This window comes from Hylobates moloch, unplaced genomic scaffold (genome assembly GCF_009828535.3).
Source record: "Hylobates moloch isolate HMO894 unplaced genomic scaffold, HMol_V3 SCAFFOLD_3, whole genome shotgun sequence".
Taxonomy (NCBI): Eukaryota; Metazoa; Chordata; class Mammalia; order Primates; family Hylobatidae; genus Hylobates; species Hylobates moloch.
Genome location: NW_026652278.1, coordinates 67,361,529 through 67,379,041, shown reverse-complemented (window position 1 = coordinate 67,379,041; position 17,513 = coordinate 67,361,529). Strand labels below are relative to the sequence as shown.

The 17,513-nt window shown below is 54.8% G+C and overlaps 1 protein-coding gene across 2 annotated transcripts in view; it reads left to right on the top strand.

Annotated features, from left to right (window-relative positions):
- The first annotated feature begins 1,727 nt into the window (after positions 1-1,727).
- Positions 1,728-17,513, top strand: part of SPOCK2 (SPARC (osteonectin), cwcv and kazal like domains proteoglycan 2) — a 29,847-nt gene continuing 14,061 nt past the window's right edge. The window contains exons 1-2 of one of the 2 annotated variants that reach the window (XM_058436328.1): positions 1,728-1,814; positions 2,187-2,660. In XM_058436328.1, coding sequence (XP_058292311.1) covers positions 2,472-2,660 — 189 coding nt within the window. In that variant the 5' untranslated portion in view covers positions 1,728-1,814; positions 2,187-2,471. Of the gene's footprint in view, positions 1,815-1,853; positions 2,661-17,513 lie in introns of those variants that run through there. The other variant, XM_032139504.2, reaches the window with a different exon arrangement.

Here is a 17,513-nt window from a genome sequence, read left to right as displayed (position 1 = left end):
CCAGGCTCAAGCAATCCTCTCGCCTCAGCCTCTGAGTAGCTGGGACTACAGGCATGTGCAACCTGGCTCATTTTTTAAATTTTGTATAGAGATAGGGTCTCGCTATGTTGCCCACACTGGTCTAGAACTCCTAGGCTCAAGCCATCCTCCTGCCTCTTGGCCTCCTAAAGTGCTGGGATTACAGGTGTGAGTCAGCACACCTGGCCCTTGTTTTCTTCTTTGTAAACTAAAACTATTGGCCATTTCCTACAAGTTTTACACGTCATCTGGAAATTTGGGTTCTTCTTCCTAAATAGCATTACTATTGGCTTCACTAATGGGACTGGAATGTTGTTGATTAGCTTTCGACACAGGACTAGTATTGACCCAGCTTGAAGGTGCTACAGAAGGCAAGTCCCACTGGAGAAGCTACCTGGGACTGTGGGAGCCATTTTGACCCTCAGAGTCTGGAGACAGCTATTGTCATATTGATGGGCATCTTGACAGCACCTTTCCAAACTGTTTATTCAGCAACTTGGGTAACTCTGGAAGCCCCTAAGAAGCACAGGAATGGGAGAGCCATGGGATCTGGTACCTATTTCCTAAGTGCCTTAGAGATAAATAGCTAGCTTTGCTAAAAAACAAAAAACAAAACAAAACAAAAAACTAGGATTGTAGGATTGAGATGGTGGAAAAGATGGCAAATTTTGATAAATCTTCAGAACTATGGGACACCGTAGCCTTCTCTTTCCCAACCAGGGGGAAGACTAACTTTTTAAAAAATGCCCATTATGCCCAGACACTTAGTATGTAATTTTGCTTGCACTTTACAGCAATTTTAATGGTGGTATTACCATTAATTTTAGATAGAAAATAGGTAATTGCTCAAGAATCCAGCCAGTAAGTGGGATTCTGTCCCCTAGTCTCCACGACAGCAAGCCGTGCTCTCCCACTGTACAGCGCCAGGACACACCCAGGAAGAATGCTTTATTACTGTGAGATGAAGACGTCAATGGCCAGGGCCTCACTGCAGCACCACCACTAAATCCAACAGCAAAGGAAATAAGAAAACACGGAAAGGGAGCTATTGTTTTCTGTTTTCCCAACGAGACTCCAGCCTGAGCCACTGAGGCATTCAGAGTTCCCAGACAGGCCAGATTCAGGGTGACAAGGAACCTCGTAAGCTATGTTTTTTCCTACTGATTAAGATCATGTTTTTCGTTGCCTTTTAAAATTTTATTTTATTTTATTTTTAGATCACAGCAGCTAAGTCTTTTTATAAAAACACAATCTAAGGCTTGGGTCTCAAAAGTTCACTAGGTTTTGTCCCATCAGATGATGTTTCCTCTTTAATGTATTTGTAATGTAAACCTCTCCCCATTTCTGCTGTGATCTTGGGACCGTGGCCAGCCTCCAGCCTTCTGGTATGTCAACATTTAAATCTACAGCTAATAAGGAGGGTCACAGTTTCAACAAAACCCGAAACACCTCAAAACCAGCACCTCACCCCAGCCCCCCACTCCCCGGCTTCCCCAGTGGCTTATTCAAACTAACTTGAAGTCAAAAAACCATAAGCAAATATGCCTTTTCCAAATTTGCAGCCTCCAAGGCAGATGAAATGGTCAGACATTTGCCTTTTAGGGTTGTCCTGGGAAGAGCTAACAAAAAGGGTGACAGCCCCTAAACAGCTGCCTGGGGAGGAGGACATCTGCCTCTGTTTCACCAGCCACTCAGTGCTCAGGCCTTGCCTTGCGCAACGCGGTGCCGCTGGGGAGCAATGGTTCTGAGCAGCCAGTTGTTATACGGCTTTTGTCTTAACGAAGCCACCCATTACGGTAGAGCCATAACTCGCAGGAAGCCAGCTGTCAGGGCTGTGGCGCAGGCCCCTCTGGGTGGGAGGCAAGGGGAGAAAAACAGTGTCTGGCCAAATTCCCTTTCCGACACCTGAGCCTGGCTGGCTTTGTAACCGGAGAGTTTTGCGCCCTCTCCCCCATCCCATCTTCCCCGGGGAGATCCTGGGGCCCTTCTTGCTCTCCATCCTTGGAGGGAGCTCAGGGACATTTCGGGATTCTGATTTCTTGGTCTGCAACTCCCCGTGTGCCAGGCGGGGCTGGGCCCCGCTGCGGCTGGCTGGCGTTTGGCGCTCTCATCCAGAGAGCGCTTCGCTTTGAAATCTACCCACTCCTTTTTTTTTTTTTTTAAACCAGGTATGATGATGTCAAACGTGATGCTGATGCTACAGTTACAGCCCCTGCTGGCGCAGCCTCTCTGATTCTCTCTCCCTCTCCGCGTCCAGTGCTGGGCTTTTTCAGACAAGTGCATCTCCTAACCAGGTCACATTTCAGCCGCGACCCACTCTCCGCCAGTCACCGGAGGCAGACCGAGGGAGGAGAGCTGAGGATAGCCGCGTGCGCTTCGCCAGCAGCGGGGTGGGAGGAAGGACATTAAAATACTGCAGAAATCAAGACCCCCCAGGTCGAACCCGGACCACGATGCGCGCCCCGGGCTGCGGGCGGCTGGTGCTGCCGCTGCTGCTCCTGGCCGCGGCAGCCCTGGCCGAAGGCGACGCCAAGGGGCTCAAGGAGGGCGAGACCCCCGGCAATTTCATGGAGGACGAGCAATGGCTGTCGTCCATCTCGCAGTACAGCGGCAAGATCAAGCACTGGAACCGCTTCCGAGACGTGAGTTCGCAGGGCCGCCAAGGCAGAGACCCGGGGTTGCGGGTTCGGGGATTGAGCTCCGGGGTCTGCGGGAGCGGCCGCCGCACGTCGCAGCCCGAGGCTCCGCAGCCCGGCCGGCTAATTACACGGAGAGTAAACAGTACTGGGGGTCACGGCCCGGCGCCCCTCCCCTGTCCCTGCGGCCCGGGCCGGCGGCCCTGGGACCCCCCCAGCCCCGGGACCCCTAGCCCCACACCCGCCCGACGCTCCGGGGGCGCGCGCTCCGGGGTCTCCCCTGCGGGCCGGGAGTGGGAAGGGGTGCGGGACTGGGGGGACCCAGACTCTGGCTGCGGCTGGACCCCGACCCGCTCCCCAGCTGCGTTGTGTGAGCCGCCCCCGGGCCTGCCCCAGCCGCTGGGATGCTGCAGGCTGCACATACGGGGCACTGCAGCACCGGCAGGTCTGGGTGGGGCCGGCAGTGAGGGTGGCATCGGCTCGTGCGGTGCCCTCTGTTCCCACCGTGGGCTTTGCGGGAGGGGGACAGCATGGGACGGGAGTGTGGCCGGGGCTCTGGGTCTGGGGTCCCAGCAGCCTTCCTAGGCGAGATGGTGGAAGGCGTGTCCGTACGGGGAGGGAGGGTGGGCTGGGGTCCCCGTGCAGAACGGCGCGCGAGGACCCAGGCTGGTTCTCCCGTACCAACCTTTCAGCGGGGAACCCAGCCTGGAGCAAGGGGAGCAGCTCGGAGCCGGAGGAAGGCTCCTAGCCCGGTGGGCTTGAGAAGCCGGGGAGAGCCCAGAGGCTGGGTCTGGGGCCCCCGGCGGGCGCCGCCCGAACCCCGACGTAACCTTGGGCCGAACTCCGCGGGGTGGGGGCGGGGGGGCGGCTGCGGCACTTTTGTTTACCGGCACCTGTGGATCAGAGGGGAAGTCGCAGGCGGCGGCCCGGCGGGGCCGGCTCCTTCCTCCCGGCCGGGCCGGCCGGGTTGGGGGTTGGGGAAGCAGGGGTGAGGCAGGGCGGGCAGAGGGTGTGGCTGGACCCCGAGATCGTTGGGGGTGCTGTGGGGGATGGGCCCGGATGCGCCAGAGGCGACGCCGGCTGCTCCTGGCGACCTGGTGCTCACCGCTGCCCTGACCCCAGAAAACCTCTTCTAGGCCCCCGGTCCTTACTCCTCCTTCCCCAGATTCCCTCGTCCGACCCACCCAGTACAACGCAGGCCACACCATGACCTCTCCCGTTTTCTCTTAAACTGCGTGCATCCACAAGTTCCTTGGAAATTTGTTTAAAACACACATGCTTCATAGGCTATCCAGCCAAGTGATGGGAAGAGGCAGAGATTTGGATCTTTTTGTTACCGTCAGACAAGTGACTGTTTCTCCCCAAAGTCAAACTGGCAGGTTGTAATTCACAGAGGACAGCAGGAACCACGGGCAGCCAGGTCTCCAGGCTGAGTGGCCAGGTCCCCGATGGGCTGCTGATCTCCGCCTTCGCCCCATACGCGACCTGCCCAGCCGCAGGAGCCTGGAGCCCCGCGAGGCCTTCCCGAGGCACCTGCAGGCCCGGCGCAGATGAGCCGCAGTCTCCTGCCGCCTCCTGGGCAGCAGCCCGGCCACAGCAGCGAGGGGGCGGCAGCGGGCCGGCCCATCCGGAATCCATGTGTCACTGGCCTAGGCCTCCCTCCGACTCGCTGGCTGTTTGATCTGCCAAAATGGGACCAGTGAAGGTCAGAGGGAAAAGAAATGCTTAATCAGAACAGGAAAGGTTTAAAATAAAAGATTCCTCCCCACCTCCCTTCTTCCACCTGCTTCCAATAGCCAGCTCGGTGGGTGAGAATAAATGACTTACTGCTTGACCCCATGGCACTGGGCTGCCCACCTGTCTCCCTGTATTGGTGCCAGCCACTTCCCCCTTCCTCTCATGCTCATCAGAAGAAAGGCACTAGATTTGAAAGTCTTCAGGACTTGCACATATAAGATTCATGGGAAAGCTTTAGGCGTGTGTTGATTTTGGTAGCCCCAGGCTTTTGTAGGGCAGATGTCCTCTAAAACCCCATTTAAGGTAGTCCTGGCTGCAGGAGGACAGGGTCAGGGAGAGAAGTAGGACAAAGAAGGCTGGGCAAGAGGGCCTGGCCCTGGGGATCTGTTGACAGCCTCTGCAGAAAGGCAGGAAGGAGGCTGATAGCTCAGAGCCACTGCATTGCATAACTCTAGGGGTGCCACAATAGAAATGGCGCCCCCTGAAGTTGTGCAGTGCCCAGACAGTACACAGGGTCCCCACCAGCACTACCAACATATCCCTCTTCTGCCAGAAGAAGCCCTATTTCCTGCCTAAGGGCTGAAGGCACTCTAACTGGGCCCAGTAGCAATGGGTTTTATATTTCCATTAGGCCAGCTCTTTGGAAAATATGCTCCTTGGTTCCTCAAAGGAGAGATGGGAATTTCGTTTGAATCCCTTAAGGGGTTGCAAGGTTGAACTGGGACCTTGTTCACAACCCCAAAATGGTACAGGGCCTCCCATTTGACCTAGTAGGGTGGAGGCAAGCAGGAGGAGTGGGATACTCTTGGGGAACAGGATTGGGAGGGAAATGCCTCATTAAGTGGTGTGGACAGAACTGAAGGGGGAACTTGAGGGAATCATGTTGAAAGGGTCAGGAGAATGAAGAAGAGCAAGAAAACTTGGGGAGTTGCTCCACTTTGGAATTGGCCAGAGCTGGTTGAGAGGGAGCGCAGCTTAGCATCTTTCTCTGATCACCAGGATTATAGGGAAGGCAGGATTTACCAGTTGAGTAATCCTCCCCTCCAGTGGGCTCAGGGCTCTTACAGCCTGTGCCTGGGTAGATCTCTTCTAATGCTGGGTGCCCGGCTGCCAGGGAGGAGGGGATTCTGGCAGAAGAGGGGGGAGGTTGTGGACCTTGCCTGGCTCCCTGGCCCACAGATCTAGCTGTGCCCTGCCCTGGGCAGTCCTGGGCTTTTGCAAGTCCTGCTCCCCGATGCTCCTACCTCCCAATTCACTCCCTGCACAACTGGGTGGAATTTAATGCAGGTCTTTGGAACAAAGCATCTAGGGCCTAGAGGGATGGACACTTGGAGGAGACAGGTCCATTACACAGCATTCTTCAGGGCAGGCTCCACAGAGCTTGGCTACGAAGAACTGTTCTCTTTCTTCTTGGCTCTTCTCTACTTTGTACTCCACTTCTATGAAGTTTTCGTTATATTTATGAGTGTCTTGCACAGTGCTTGGCACCACAGTTCATATAAGTTGAATCCCTGGTGCAGTGAGCACTCACATCTGCCATTAAATTAAATTAAATCAAATTAAAGCACTTTAATTTGAGTGGTCTCTTGTACCTCTCAAGGACCTGGGAGATAGTTGTTGTTACTTTACAGCCTACCATTTTATGGTTGTAGAAACTGAGGCACAGAGAAGTAACTTACCCAAAGGTCAAATAGCTAGTAAGTAGCAGAGCTGAGATTTGAATCCAACTCATCTCACGTAATTTTGCTTTTCAGGGAATTCTAGGCCTCACCCTTAGCGAAAGTGAGAAGGAAGGGTCTACCCTGAAGAGCAAAGTCTACTCTGGCTTGTGTCCTCTGAGTCTTCAAGGATGCCCTGAGTAGGCGTGTCACCTCCTAGGAAGGTGGGCCAAAGCCCCCAGTGTCTCCAGCAGCCTGCCTATAGCCTACTCCCCACCCAGGCATAGCAACACTCCAGAGGCAGCTCTCCACCCAGGAGGGGCCGGGGTGCAGTGTGCTGGGACAGCTCTGGCCTGGGTGCAGTTCGGGCTCTGCCGCTGACTGGCCCCAGGATGCCAGGCACATCACATAACCCCTCTGAGCTTTGGTTTCAGACTAGGAAACTGAAAGGGACGCATATGTGTGAAGGCACCTTGTCAGGGGGCTGGAGGGCTTCCAGGGCAGGTACTACGCTCCTCCCCCACGGAAAAACCACCAGATGGGTCCTCATTTCTGGGGCTGGCCCACACCATGCCTGTACCTGTGAGAAAGACGTTACTGTACGTTCACTGTCACTCATTCACTGCAGATCTGAGCCCTTCCTGTATGCCAGGGACTTCATCATGATCCTGGGGTCTGGTCCAGGGATATTATTACCTGCTGGCTAACAATATCATGTGTTTAGGAACACCAAGAAGGCAAGTAGCAAGTAGCCATAAAGGGGCTCCCTCCTGACCACCCCTCCCTGCTCCCCACCCCACACACCTAAACCAGCGGGAGTGTGGGGATGCGCTGCGCCAATGTCTGTGGGTAAGTGTGGGTGTGTGAGAAGAACCCGAAAGTGGGTCAGGATGGATTTCATAATTGGGGTTTGGGTCCTCTGCCAGATAAAGTGACTAAAAACAAAACAAAACATATAACAACAACAACAACAATTGGGGTTTGAGAATGGGAGGGTGGGCCTTTCCCTGACCTCCCCTCCACCCCAGCTTCTAACTGGAGCTGGAACAGTGTCAGCAGAGTGATGGGCTCTTGAACACCCAGCGAGACTCCAAGCCTGGGAAGAGCGGGAGAGAAGAGCCCTCTTTGCCTGGAGAGGCTGTCGTATGCTACTCCAGTCTTGCAGCAGCCTGAGAGGATGGGAAGCCAGCACATTTCCCTCCCTTTCTCAAAGAGGTCAGAAGGCTACCTGGAGCACAGAAGAGCTCTGTCTGACCCTAAGCCCCAAGGGCCAGAGAGAGCGCTCTGCTCATCTTCCCAGTGAGGGGACAGAACTAGCTGTGTGACCTTGGGGCAGCCACTTCACCTTTCTGGGCCTTGATTTTCCTGGTGGTTTAGTGGGGAGGTGAAACCAAATCATCTGCAGAGGCTTTAGTATGCTGTGACTCCAGGAAGAGCCTGGCAATGGCCTGGCCACCGACAGGTATACCCTGCTTATCCTACCACACCACTGCCACAGGCTGGGCAGCAGGTTTTTGGGTTTAAGGAAGAGATTCTCTTTTTTCTCCAGAGAAAGTACCTGTGACCAGATTAGGGGAGGGTGTATATTAGCTGGAGACCAAGAAACCTGAGAAATGTGGCCTAATGGCATCGTGGGGCAAGCACCAGGCTGAGGACACACGTATCATCTCTCCTAGCGTGGGCTGCTGTAACAAGATACCAGAGATGGGGTGGCTTAAACAACAGAGATTTATTTTATCCTCACAGTTCTGGAGGCCAGGAAGTCTAAGATCAGGATGCTGGCAGACTTGATGTTTGATGAGGGCCCTCTTCCTGGCTTACACTTTTCTCATTATAGCCTCACATGGCTGAGAGAGAGAGCATGAGCTTTATGTAGCCTCTTCTTTTTTTTTTTTTTTTTTTTTTTTGAGACAGGGTCTCACTCTGTCACCCAGGTTGGAGTGCAGTGATGCAATCCTGGCTCACTGCAACCTCCACCTCCTGGACTCAAGCGATCCTCCCACCTCAGCCTCCCAAGTAGCTGGGATCACAGGCACACACCACCACGCCTGGCTAATTTTTGTATTTTTTGTAGACTGGGGGTTTCACCATGTTGCCCTTGCTGGTCTTGAACTCCTGGACTCAAGCAATCCACCCCCCTCTGCCTCCCAAAGTGTTAGGATTACAGACATGAGCCACCGTGCCAGCCTCTAGCCTCTTACACAGACCCCAATCTCATCATGAGGGCCCTACCCTGATGGCTTATCTAAACTGAATCCCTCCCCCACGGCCCCGCCTCCTAATTGACTCCCATTGGAGGTCAGGATTTCAGCATATGGGTTTGGGGGGACACAAACATGCAGTCCACAACCCCGTCTCTGCTTGTCTCCTTGCGGGAGCAATGTGGGTCTTCTAAGATTTGTGGATGGGAAAAATGTATGTTCAGGCCTATGCCTGGATACACAGTTTAGATACCACTGTGCCCAGCCTCAGTATGCAGACCTGGCCCAGCTGTGGCTCTTGAAGTGTGCCAGCTTCTGACCGCCCAAGGGCTTGGCCAGCATCCAGTTGCAGGTGTGGCTCCTTCCTTGGGGTTCCTGCAGCATTTATTGGCCATAACTCATTCGGCACAGGTTGGATGCTGCCTCATAGCATCACTTACACTGCGGGCTGTATCTTGAGTCCTTCTGCTGGTATTTGTAATGTGTGTTTGTCACATTCCTCCCATCGTGATCCCCTGAAGAGAGGATCTGGGAACAGTCGGCCTTGTGTACCTTACCACCCCATCCCCAGAGCATTGCATGGGGTGTTTGGCACACAGTAGGTGCTCAATATAAACCTGTGCACTGTGGCATGTTAGAGCCAGACAGGATCTCATCCAGCCCGTTCTCTGCACCCCTCCCTCTCCTCTCCAAGTAGCAGTGCTGTGGGTTCAAGTAAAGAGGGGCTGGGGTGCTGGTCTGACTGTGCTGGTGATTTGGGGAGATCTCTTCCTCTTCCAGAACCCCAAAAGGTTGGTACAAACACAGCAACAAGCCCAGCTCCCTGAATTTCAATGATTCATTTGTGGGATAAAGGAGTGAATGATAAAATGAAGGACGACTGTCCCCGGGTCTCCCTGTCCTTCAGCCCTCCGTGCCTGTCTCTGGCTCCAGCCAGTCTCCTACTTTATCCTGTGGAGAGGGTGCTCTGAGCCTCTTCCCCACTCCCACACCTTATTATGCCCACAGAGTGGGCCAGCCACCTATCAGACATGTGGATGGTGGGACAGGGCTCCCTCGGGTAGAGAACAGATTCTGTAGGGTGGAACGTCCAGCCCCCTCCTGCTCTCTTCCCCAACACCTGCCAGTCGGTCAAGCCTGCCCTGTATAGAAGGACAAGCCAGGCCCGGCTAGTGTCTTACCTCTGCCTGGATGCAAACAGCTCGCTCCTTCCCTGACCCCTTGTCCCCTGGCACAGGGCAGAGGACGTGAAGGGTCTGAAATCATTCGGGCTCCTATTCTGCTCATCTCCAAGTTCTCAGTTTGGAAGAACTGGGGGAGCAGAATCCTGGAGACTCAGAAGCACTGAGCCCCACATTTCACAGGTGAAGAAACAGGGCCAGAGAAAGGGCAGGCACCCGCAACCCCACTCCTCTTGTGGCCCAGGGCTCTTACCCTGCACCACAGCCTGTGGCTCAGCTCCAGCCCTGGGGTCTCCCTCAGACCTCCCTGGGCTTGAATTCTGACCCCCACCCCCATGTTCCAGAAGGGAAGCCAGGGTCCTGAGGCAGCTCAGAACACAGCCCCGGCCCCTCACACCTCCCACTGTTCTCTGCCCTTTATGGACTATTGGGGCCACCGCCTGGAGCAGGGACCAAGGACTAGGGCAGCCACCAAGATGCCACTGGACCAGCAGGGAGGTCAGGCCCCGGGCATCAGGTGGGTGTTGGCGCAGGCATACCTGAGCCCAGGCCCAGCCCGGCTCCTGGCACGCAGGGAGTGATGATAAGCACATTTTTGCCCTCCAAGGAAATTCCTCTGAGGGCAGAGGAGGTGGGAGGCCAGAGTCTTCTAGATGCCTGTCTCCTTCTGTTTATCCAGGCCTAACACAGCCTCTGCCGCCCTCTCCAAGAGAGGCACAAGTATTTAATGACTGGACCCTCTGCCCCCCCAACCCTCTTCCCAGCCACCCCCACCCCCTCGCAGGGACACTGCCTCTCCAGGTGCCCTCTCCCAGGTGTGTGATGGGGTGTTAATCCTCAGCAGAGGAGGATCCCAGGTGTCCCCACTGGGCCCCACCTTGCTCTTTTCTGGGTCCCTCTGTCTGTGCCCTGTGGCTATTTCCAGGGAGGGCAGGAGGAGGCCACAGAGGCAAGCTTCTTTCCAGTCCTGGGTCTTCTTCGGTGGACTGGCCTCCATCACAGGCTCCGTTGCCTGAGGAATGAGGCCAAAATAATGGCAGGTACAGGGCCTCTCAGAAGCTGAGCCAGGCCTGGCCCACTTCCATTTTTAGAGATTCTTGATCTATTAAAAAATGAAGAAATGCTGTAACAGGGTTAGGGAAATTGTGGTATATTCAGTCTTATGATGACTGTCTTCTTTCTGTCCTGTCGCTGTGCCTCTGGCTGTGTGTCCTCAAGTGGAGACAATGTCAGACGTCCATATTGAGGCCCCTTGTAACACTGAGACCCTACAGAGCCTCTGCCCAGCCCTGCCCCTAGGCTCCCCGGGTGTGTGCCAGAGAACCCGGGGTTCAGGCGTCCTGTCTTGTGTCTTTTGAAAGTACGGAGCTTCAGTTCACAAAGTGCCCTTGCAGACATGATTGCCTGGGTTCTTCTGCATCTCAGGGGGGAAGCGACTCACTTACTGGCAGTCAGTGGCAAGGCCAAGCAGCAGCCCAGGCCCCCGAGTCCTTGGTGGTGAGGGGTGTAGGGGGTGAGGTCTCCCTGTCAAAATGTGCTGCAAAGAAGCAGGTGGATCTTGACCCCATAAGCCAGGGTCTGGAGGGCTGCTCTTCTTTGCTGATTCGCTGCTGGGTCCCAAGCTTCACACCAGATGGAGAAGCTGGGAGAGATTGGGTTAATTCAAGCTGTGAAGTGAGCGGGTGATTTGGGTGCTAATTAAAATGACAGGAAGTAAACAGCACTTGGAAACACCCAGCATGTGCCCCCTAAGCCCGACTAGGCCTGCGCACTCACTGCTGTCTCCCCCAGCTTGGCTCAGTGGGCACCATCTCCATGGCAACTGAGCTGAGCTGCAGAGATCAAAGCTGAAGATGGGTTAGCTCCAAACCAGCCGAACCAGGGGTCGTGTGAAGGGGTTTCTGAAAAATGCCTGGAGAACGGGGGCCCCCAGGTGTCTTCCCCTTCCACCACTAGACCCTCCTCTCCTGGCTGCAAAACTCCCTGCCTAGGACTTGAAGTAGAGTTGGTGTGGTAGGAGAAACCACCTGTGGGCTGGGATTGGGCCTCCTGGGACCCACCCCTGGCCTAGGACTTTTTTCATCAGCTAACATTTATGGAGTGCTGGTTAGGGGCACGGATTCTGGAATCACAGTTCTGGGTGCAGCACTCTTCTCCTGTGCAATTGCTGTGTGACCCTGCCTAAGTCACTTAACCTCTCTGAGCCTCAATTTTATCATCTGAGACATGGGGATAATAATAGTAATGTTTCTTAGAGCTGTTGTGAAGAGGAAACAAGCCAATGAATGTAAAGTGTTTAGCATAATGCTTGCCACATGGTAATTGCTATAAAGATGTCAGCTATTGTTAGGAGTGTGTATTACTAGGTACTAGATGTTGGGCATAGAGAGAAGGAATTTACATGGTCTCTGCTCTCAAGGAACTGGCTATCTAACTAGGGCGCAGTGAGGCAGAGGCGACATTGCCTGGTGTCACTGGAGCAATGGTAGACGTCTATGAGGCACAGCTGGCCTGAAGGATAAGGAGTGGGGCTTGGGAAGATGATGGCTGAGCTGGGTTTTGGGAGATGAGTAGAAATTCTGGGGCTGATGTGAACTTGCATTCTGGATGGAGAAGGCTGTGCCGAGGTTTGGCCATGCTGGAACCTTACAGGAAGGACCTGGGGCTGGGGTAGCCAGGGAGAGATCAAGAGAAGATGGAATTTCTTCTGTAGGTGACTGGGAACCTGTGAAAGGCTTTCAAAATATAATACTTATTGTATTTTTTATTATTTTTAAAATTTATTTTATTTTTATTATTTATTTATTTATTTTTTTTGAGACGGAGTCTCACTCTGTCGCCCAGGCTGGAGTGCAGTGGCGCGACCTTGGCTCACTACAAGCTCTGCCTACCGGGTTCACACCATTCTCCTGCCTCAGCCTCCCGAGTAGCTGGGACTACAGGCGCCCGCCACCACCCCCGGCTATTTTTGTATTTTTAGTAGAGACGGGGTTTTACCATGTTAGCCAGGATGCTTGATTTCCTGACCTCGTGATCCGCCCACCTTGGCCTCCCAAAGTGCTGGGATTACAGGTGTGAGCCACCGCGCCCGGCTTATTATTTATATTTATTATGATTATGATTATGTTTTTTCCCTTTATTACAAAGTAATATATGTTCATTGCAGAAATTTTGGGGAAAGTTAGAGAAAAGCAGAAAGATGTCAGAATTCTCTGTATTCCTACCCAGCAGAGGAAATGACTGTTACCATTTTGGTATAAATCCTTTTCACCTACTCACTTTCTTTTTCCCCAAAATGAGATCAAACTGTATATTCAGTTTCAAAGAGAGAGAGACTGGGTCAGAATTGCATTGTGGAAGGATCCGGGTGGCCGCAGCCATGTGGAAGATAGTGGGAGGAGGGAGAGCCTCAGGAGGCGCTGCAGTTTTTCGGGTTGGGATGGTCTGGGCCAGTGGGTGTAGGGCAGGGAGGGCAAGCGAGAGGGATTTGGGAGTGGAAGGGGCAGGACAGTCTTTGGGTTGGCGAGGGTGGCACAGTGAGTGTGCTCCAGGAACGGGCCTGGAATTGGAAGCAGGAGCCTGGGTTCTCCCAGGGCCGGCCTGCTCCTCAGCACACCTTGTATCGCTTTGTGTGAGGCACCCTCGGAGGGAGGAAGAATGGCTATTCTTTTTCATCCCAGAGGCCCTGTGTTTGGGGTGAAGACACCCAAGAACATAAGCAAAGTATTAGACATAAGCACAGAGCGGGAGGGACCTGAGGCCTGATGGCTGGCCCAGTGGTCTCTAAGCTGCCTGCCTACAGCCAGCGCAGAAGCCTGGCCCGAGCTGGGTACCACCCATGGGATTTTAGGGGTCTCGGGTAGCATGTGCGTGCTGGAAGGTTTAAAAAGCTCCTCAGGGAAGGGCACGGTGGCTTATGCCTGTAACCCCAGTGCTTTGGGGGGGCTGAGGCAGGAGGATCACTTGAGCCCAGGAGTTCGAGATCAGCCTGGGCAGCATATCAAGACCCTATCTCTATGAAAAAAACCACCACAACAAAAATTAGACGGGCACAGTGGCACATGTGTCCCAGGTACTTGGAAGGCTGAGGTGGGAGGATCGCTTGAGCCTGGGAGTTCGAGGCTGCAGTGAGCTATGATTGCACCACTGCACTCCTGCCTGGGTGACTCAATAAATAAATAAAAATAAAGAGCTCCTCGGCTGATTCGAAGGTGCGGTCCCTACTGAGGTCCTCAACAGTGAGGAAGTGACTTCTTTGAGGACACGCCGTGGGCCAGGCTGAAAGTGGACTCCTGGTCCAATGCCCCTTCTATGTCCTCTCTCTGCCTCCTCCTCCTCGGTGCAGACACTGGTCCTCTCTTAAGGAGAGAGACTCTAACTTGTGGGGTGGGAAGGGGCGATGGGGAACCCTGGCTCAGCTCCTCTTTTGTCTTGTCATCTCTGGCCAGTTGCTCTGCCTCTCTGAGCCTTCGTTTTCTCCTTTCTTCTGGTGTTGATCCTATTGGCTCTGACTGCTTCACAGGACTGTGAGGTTAAAAGGCAGACCCATCCAAATGCCTGGAGAGAACTTACTCTAAAAGCACCATGCAGGCTGGGTGCAGTGGTTCACGCCTATAATCTCAGCACTGTAGCAGTCTAAGGCAGGAGGATTGCCTGAGCCCAGGAGTTCAAGACCAGCCTGGGCAACATGGCAAGACCCCATCTCTATTAAAACATTTTTTTAAAATTAAAAGCTTTACTCATATAGATAGGTAGATAGATAAGCATATATAAGCACCATGCAATACAAGCCATGGTTTCTTCCAAATCCCCATTTTCCAGGTGAGGTCGGCAGCAGAGCCACCTGCCACCACTCTCAGGTGTAGAACTGGGCCTCTGTTTCCTGAGAAGCCCCAGGTGCCCTGATCAGACTATTTCTCACAACTGCTAATGAGCCCACTGGGGTGCCATAAATAGACACCCAACACTGCACTGAAAAGCATTATTCGCACTTGCCAACAAACACCTTTTTTTCAGCTTAAAGGTGGCGCCAGCCCACACCTGGCCTCAGGGACCCCTCAGTGTGTCCCTGGGTTTTACCCTCAGAGTGGCCACTCCCAAGCTGCCCACAGGACTTCCTCGTCATTCCTCCCCACAAGACCCCCTAGGGGACTCTCCTCACACCCTCTCTCGTCTCTGCTGTCCCCATGGTGGCTTCTTCCTCTCCACTTTTTTGGGGTTCCTCATGTGGCATCTCTGTCCCCCATTTTCCCCACTCGCAGTCCGGGGTCTCTTCTCCATCATAGCAGCTTTGATTTGTTTAGTGCTTCCTGGACCCCAGGCACCCTGCAGGTGCCATCTGCTTTAATCTCTGAGTAGTCCTGGGAGATACGCACTGAGCCCCTCGAGGTCGGGTGCTTGCCTAAGGTGCGCTGGTCAGGGGAAGCCTGGAGATCTGCAGGACCCCAGGGCCCTGCTCTCCTTGTCCCTCTCTGGCTGGCTGCCTTTGCTCTCCGGGGAGTGAGGGCCCTGGAATCCAGATCCACCGGGGCCCCTCCATCCTGCCCGCCCAGCCTGGCCACAGCAAAGGCAAAAAGCCGAGGCTGGAACCTGGGGCAGTGCTTTGCACAGAAGGGGCTCCCTCCCTGCCAGCTGAGTCAGGAGGGGAGTGGGGGATGGTGGAGCAGCTGGGGAAAGCCCCTTTCTTAGAACTGCCACGCCATCCCCGCTTTCCCCCAAATTTCTAATCATAAATTCTTGGTCTTGACCTTTGAGAATCCACTGTGTACTGAGTCCCAAAAATTCCACTCACAGTCTGGTTGGAGGTTAAGGCAGCAGGGTTGGGCCAGGGGGTGGGAGTGAGCCAGTGCCAGGGGCCTCAGATGACACCCAAGGGCTGGAGGCGCCTTCCCTACTCCCACTCTGGGGCAGGTGCGTTATGGGCACACAGATCTTGTTGGTTGAGGGCAGGTATGGTTGAGGGCTCATACCTCCCTCCCAGAACCCAGCCATTTCCCGTCACCTGCACAGCCTTGTCCCCACCCCTGCCCCAGGGGATGATGGGTACAGATGGGAAGACCCCAGCTGATGGAGACCAGTTGCCACTTTTGCCCCAACCCTTGTCATCGTGGCCTCAGCAGCTGCACCTCTCTTGGCCTCCCTCCATTTCCTGTGGGGTGGACCCCCAGCAGAGGACCCCTGCACCCCGAGGAGCTCCTGGAGAAGGCTTCGTTGGTTTTAGCAAACGAGGGAAGTGGTGCCTGCAGCCTCTGCAGAGGCTTGCCTGGGGGCTCAGGAGTGCTCAGGTCAAACCTGAGGGATGGGGTGAGTGCTGGGCCAGGTGCCCCACAGGCTCCCAGGAAGCACCCCTGCAGCCTTCCTCTGTCTGCTCCTGGGACCAGGGGCTGCGGGACTCTTGGCTGCTAGGACAGGTACGTGTGGGCCAGGTGTGGGCTGAGCAGAGGGGTGGGGAAGAGGCTCAATGAGAGAGACAGAGGAGAGAGGGACACAGGAACACACAGGGAGGCACATGAAAGCAAGAGGAAGAAGGAGGAGAGGGAGAGAGCCGCCCTGGGCTCTCACGGGAGCAGTCTGCGGTCCTCCCGTCCTCCCCCTCCTTCCCATCTCCTGCTGCCTCCTTCTCTCACTGCGGAAGAGGCAGGAAGGCTAGCCTGAGGGAAAGCCTCGAGTGTGAAACTGGAGGCTGCTCACAGAGTGGGTTTTGTTACCTCGTTTCTGGATAAAAACCATCTGGCACTGGGTGAACAATGTCCTTGTTGGTGTCCTTGTTTTCCTACTGTCACTACACACGTGTGTGCATATGACCACCTGTGCATAAATGAGGATGTGCATACACACAAACACGCCTGCACACACATGCTACATAATACAGACCTGTGAGTGTGCATGGGTGCACCTGGGTCTGCATAAATGCACACACACTCGCAGAAGCATGCACTCGGGTCTGTGCCTGTGCACACCGCGTCTTTCTCGGTGGTGATGCCATCCGCTTGCTCGGGTCTGGCCCCTTCTGGCCTTTGTCCAGGAGGCCTCACCCTGCCTGCTCTGACGCTTGCCAGCTTCCAGGGGAGGCTTCAGAAGCCTGAAGGCCTTGGGATTTCAAAGCCTTTCAAAGCCCTTCTGTGTGCCCACTGCTGCATGCTTGTGGGTGCCCTTTGGTGCCATGGCCCCACGCCCTTTTCCCCCAGACCTGACAGCTCTGCTCACCCCTGCACATCTCTGCTTCTTTGGGCTAGGGCAGAACTCAGGATGAAGGGGGCAGCTGCATGTAGCTTCTCATGCCCCTCTCCCCCCAGTGCCCAGAGCCCCTCCTGGAGCCCCACGCAGAGGAAGCGGGCAGCTGGTCCTTGTCACTGCCAGCCTGCAGGCCTGGGAAGCCCCCTCCTTGCCTGCCTGGCAGAGTTTCCACCAGGAGTACCCTGGGACTGTTTGGTGTTTTTTAGCAACTGTCTCTGCCCCATAGGGGAAAGGGAGGAAGCCAGAGAAGTTGAGTGTTCTTGCCAGGGAGCTGGGTCGGGTGGGAGGCGCTCTGCCTCTGGCCACTCTGCAGTCCACAGGCCTGAGAGGCTCCTGCAGCTGGAGCAGGGTGAGAAGGTCTCCCTTGTGCCTTAGGCCTCAGAGAGTGTGTTGTAGCAAGAAAAGTGGTCTGTGCTGGGTGTCGGGAGACCTGGGTTGTGTGACGGGAGGACCTGGGTCAGGTCATCTCCTGTCTCTGGGCTTTCTCCTGCACAAAGAGGGGGCTGGACCAGGTGATCTCATAGGACCCTTTCTGGGTCCTCTGCCTCTGAGGGTTTGAAGCTGAATCGTGATAACTGGGGAAGCCTCATCACAGGCATGGCCTCCTCCCTCACTCTGTGCACCAGCTGAGCTCTGCAGAGATGTCAGACCTTGAGCAAAAAGTGTCCCTTTGCAGACCGGATGAGGGGGCCCTCCTCCCACCTCACTCACATGGTGGGCAGAGGTCAGGAGAGCGGACTGACAAGGAAGGGGCCTTGGCAGGAGACAGACAGTGCACCGTTTCTCAGGCAGTTTCTGAGACATCCAGGGCACAGGCATGAGAAGCTCTGTTCCCGCACAGTGTGG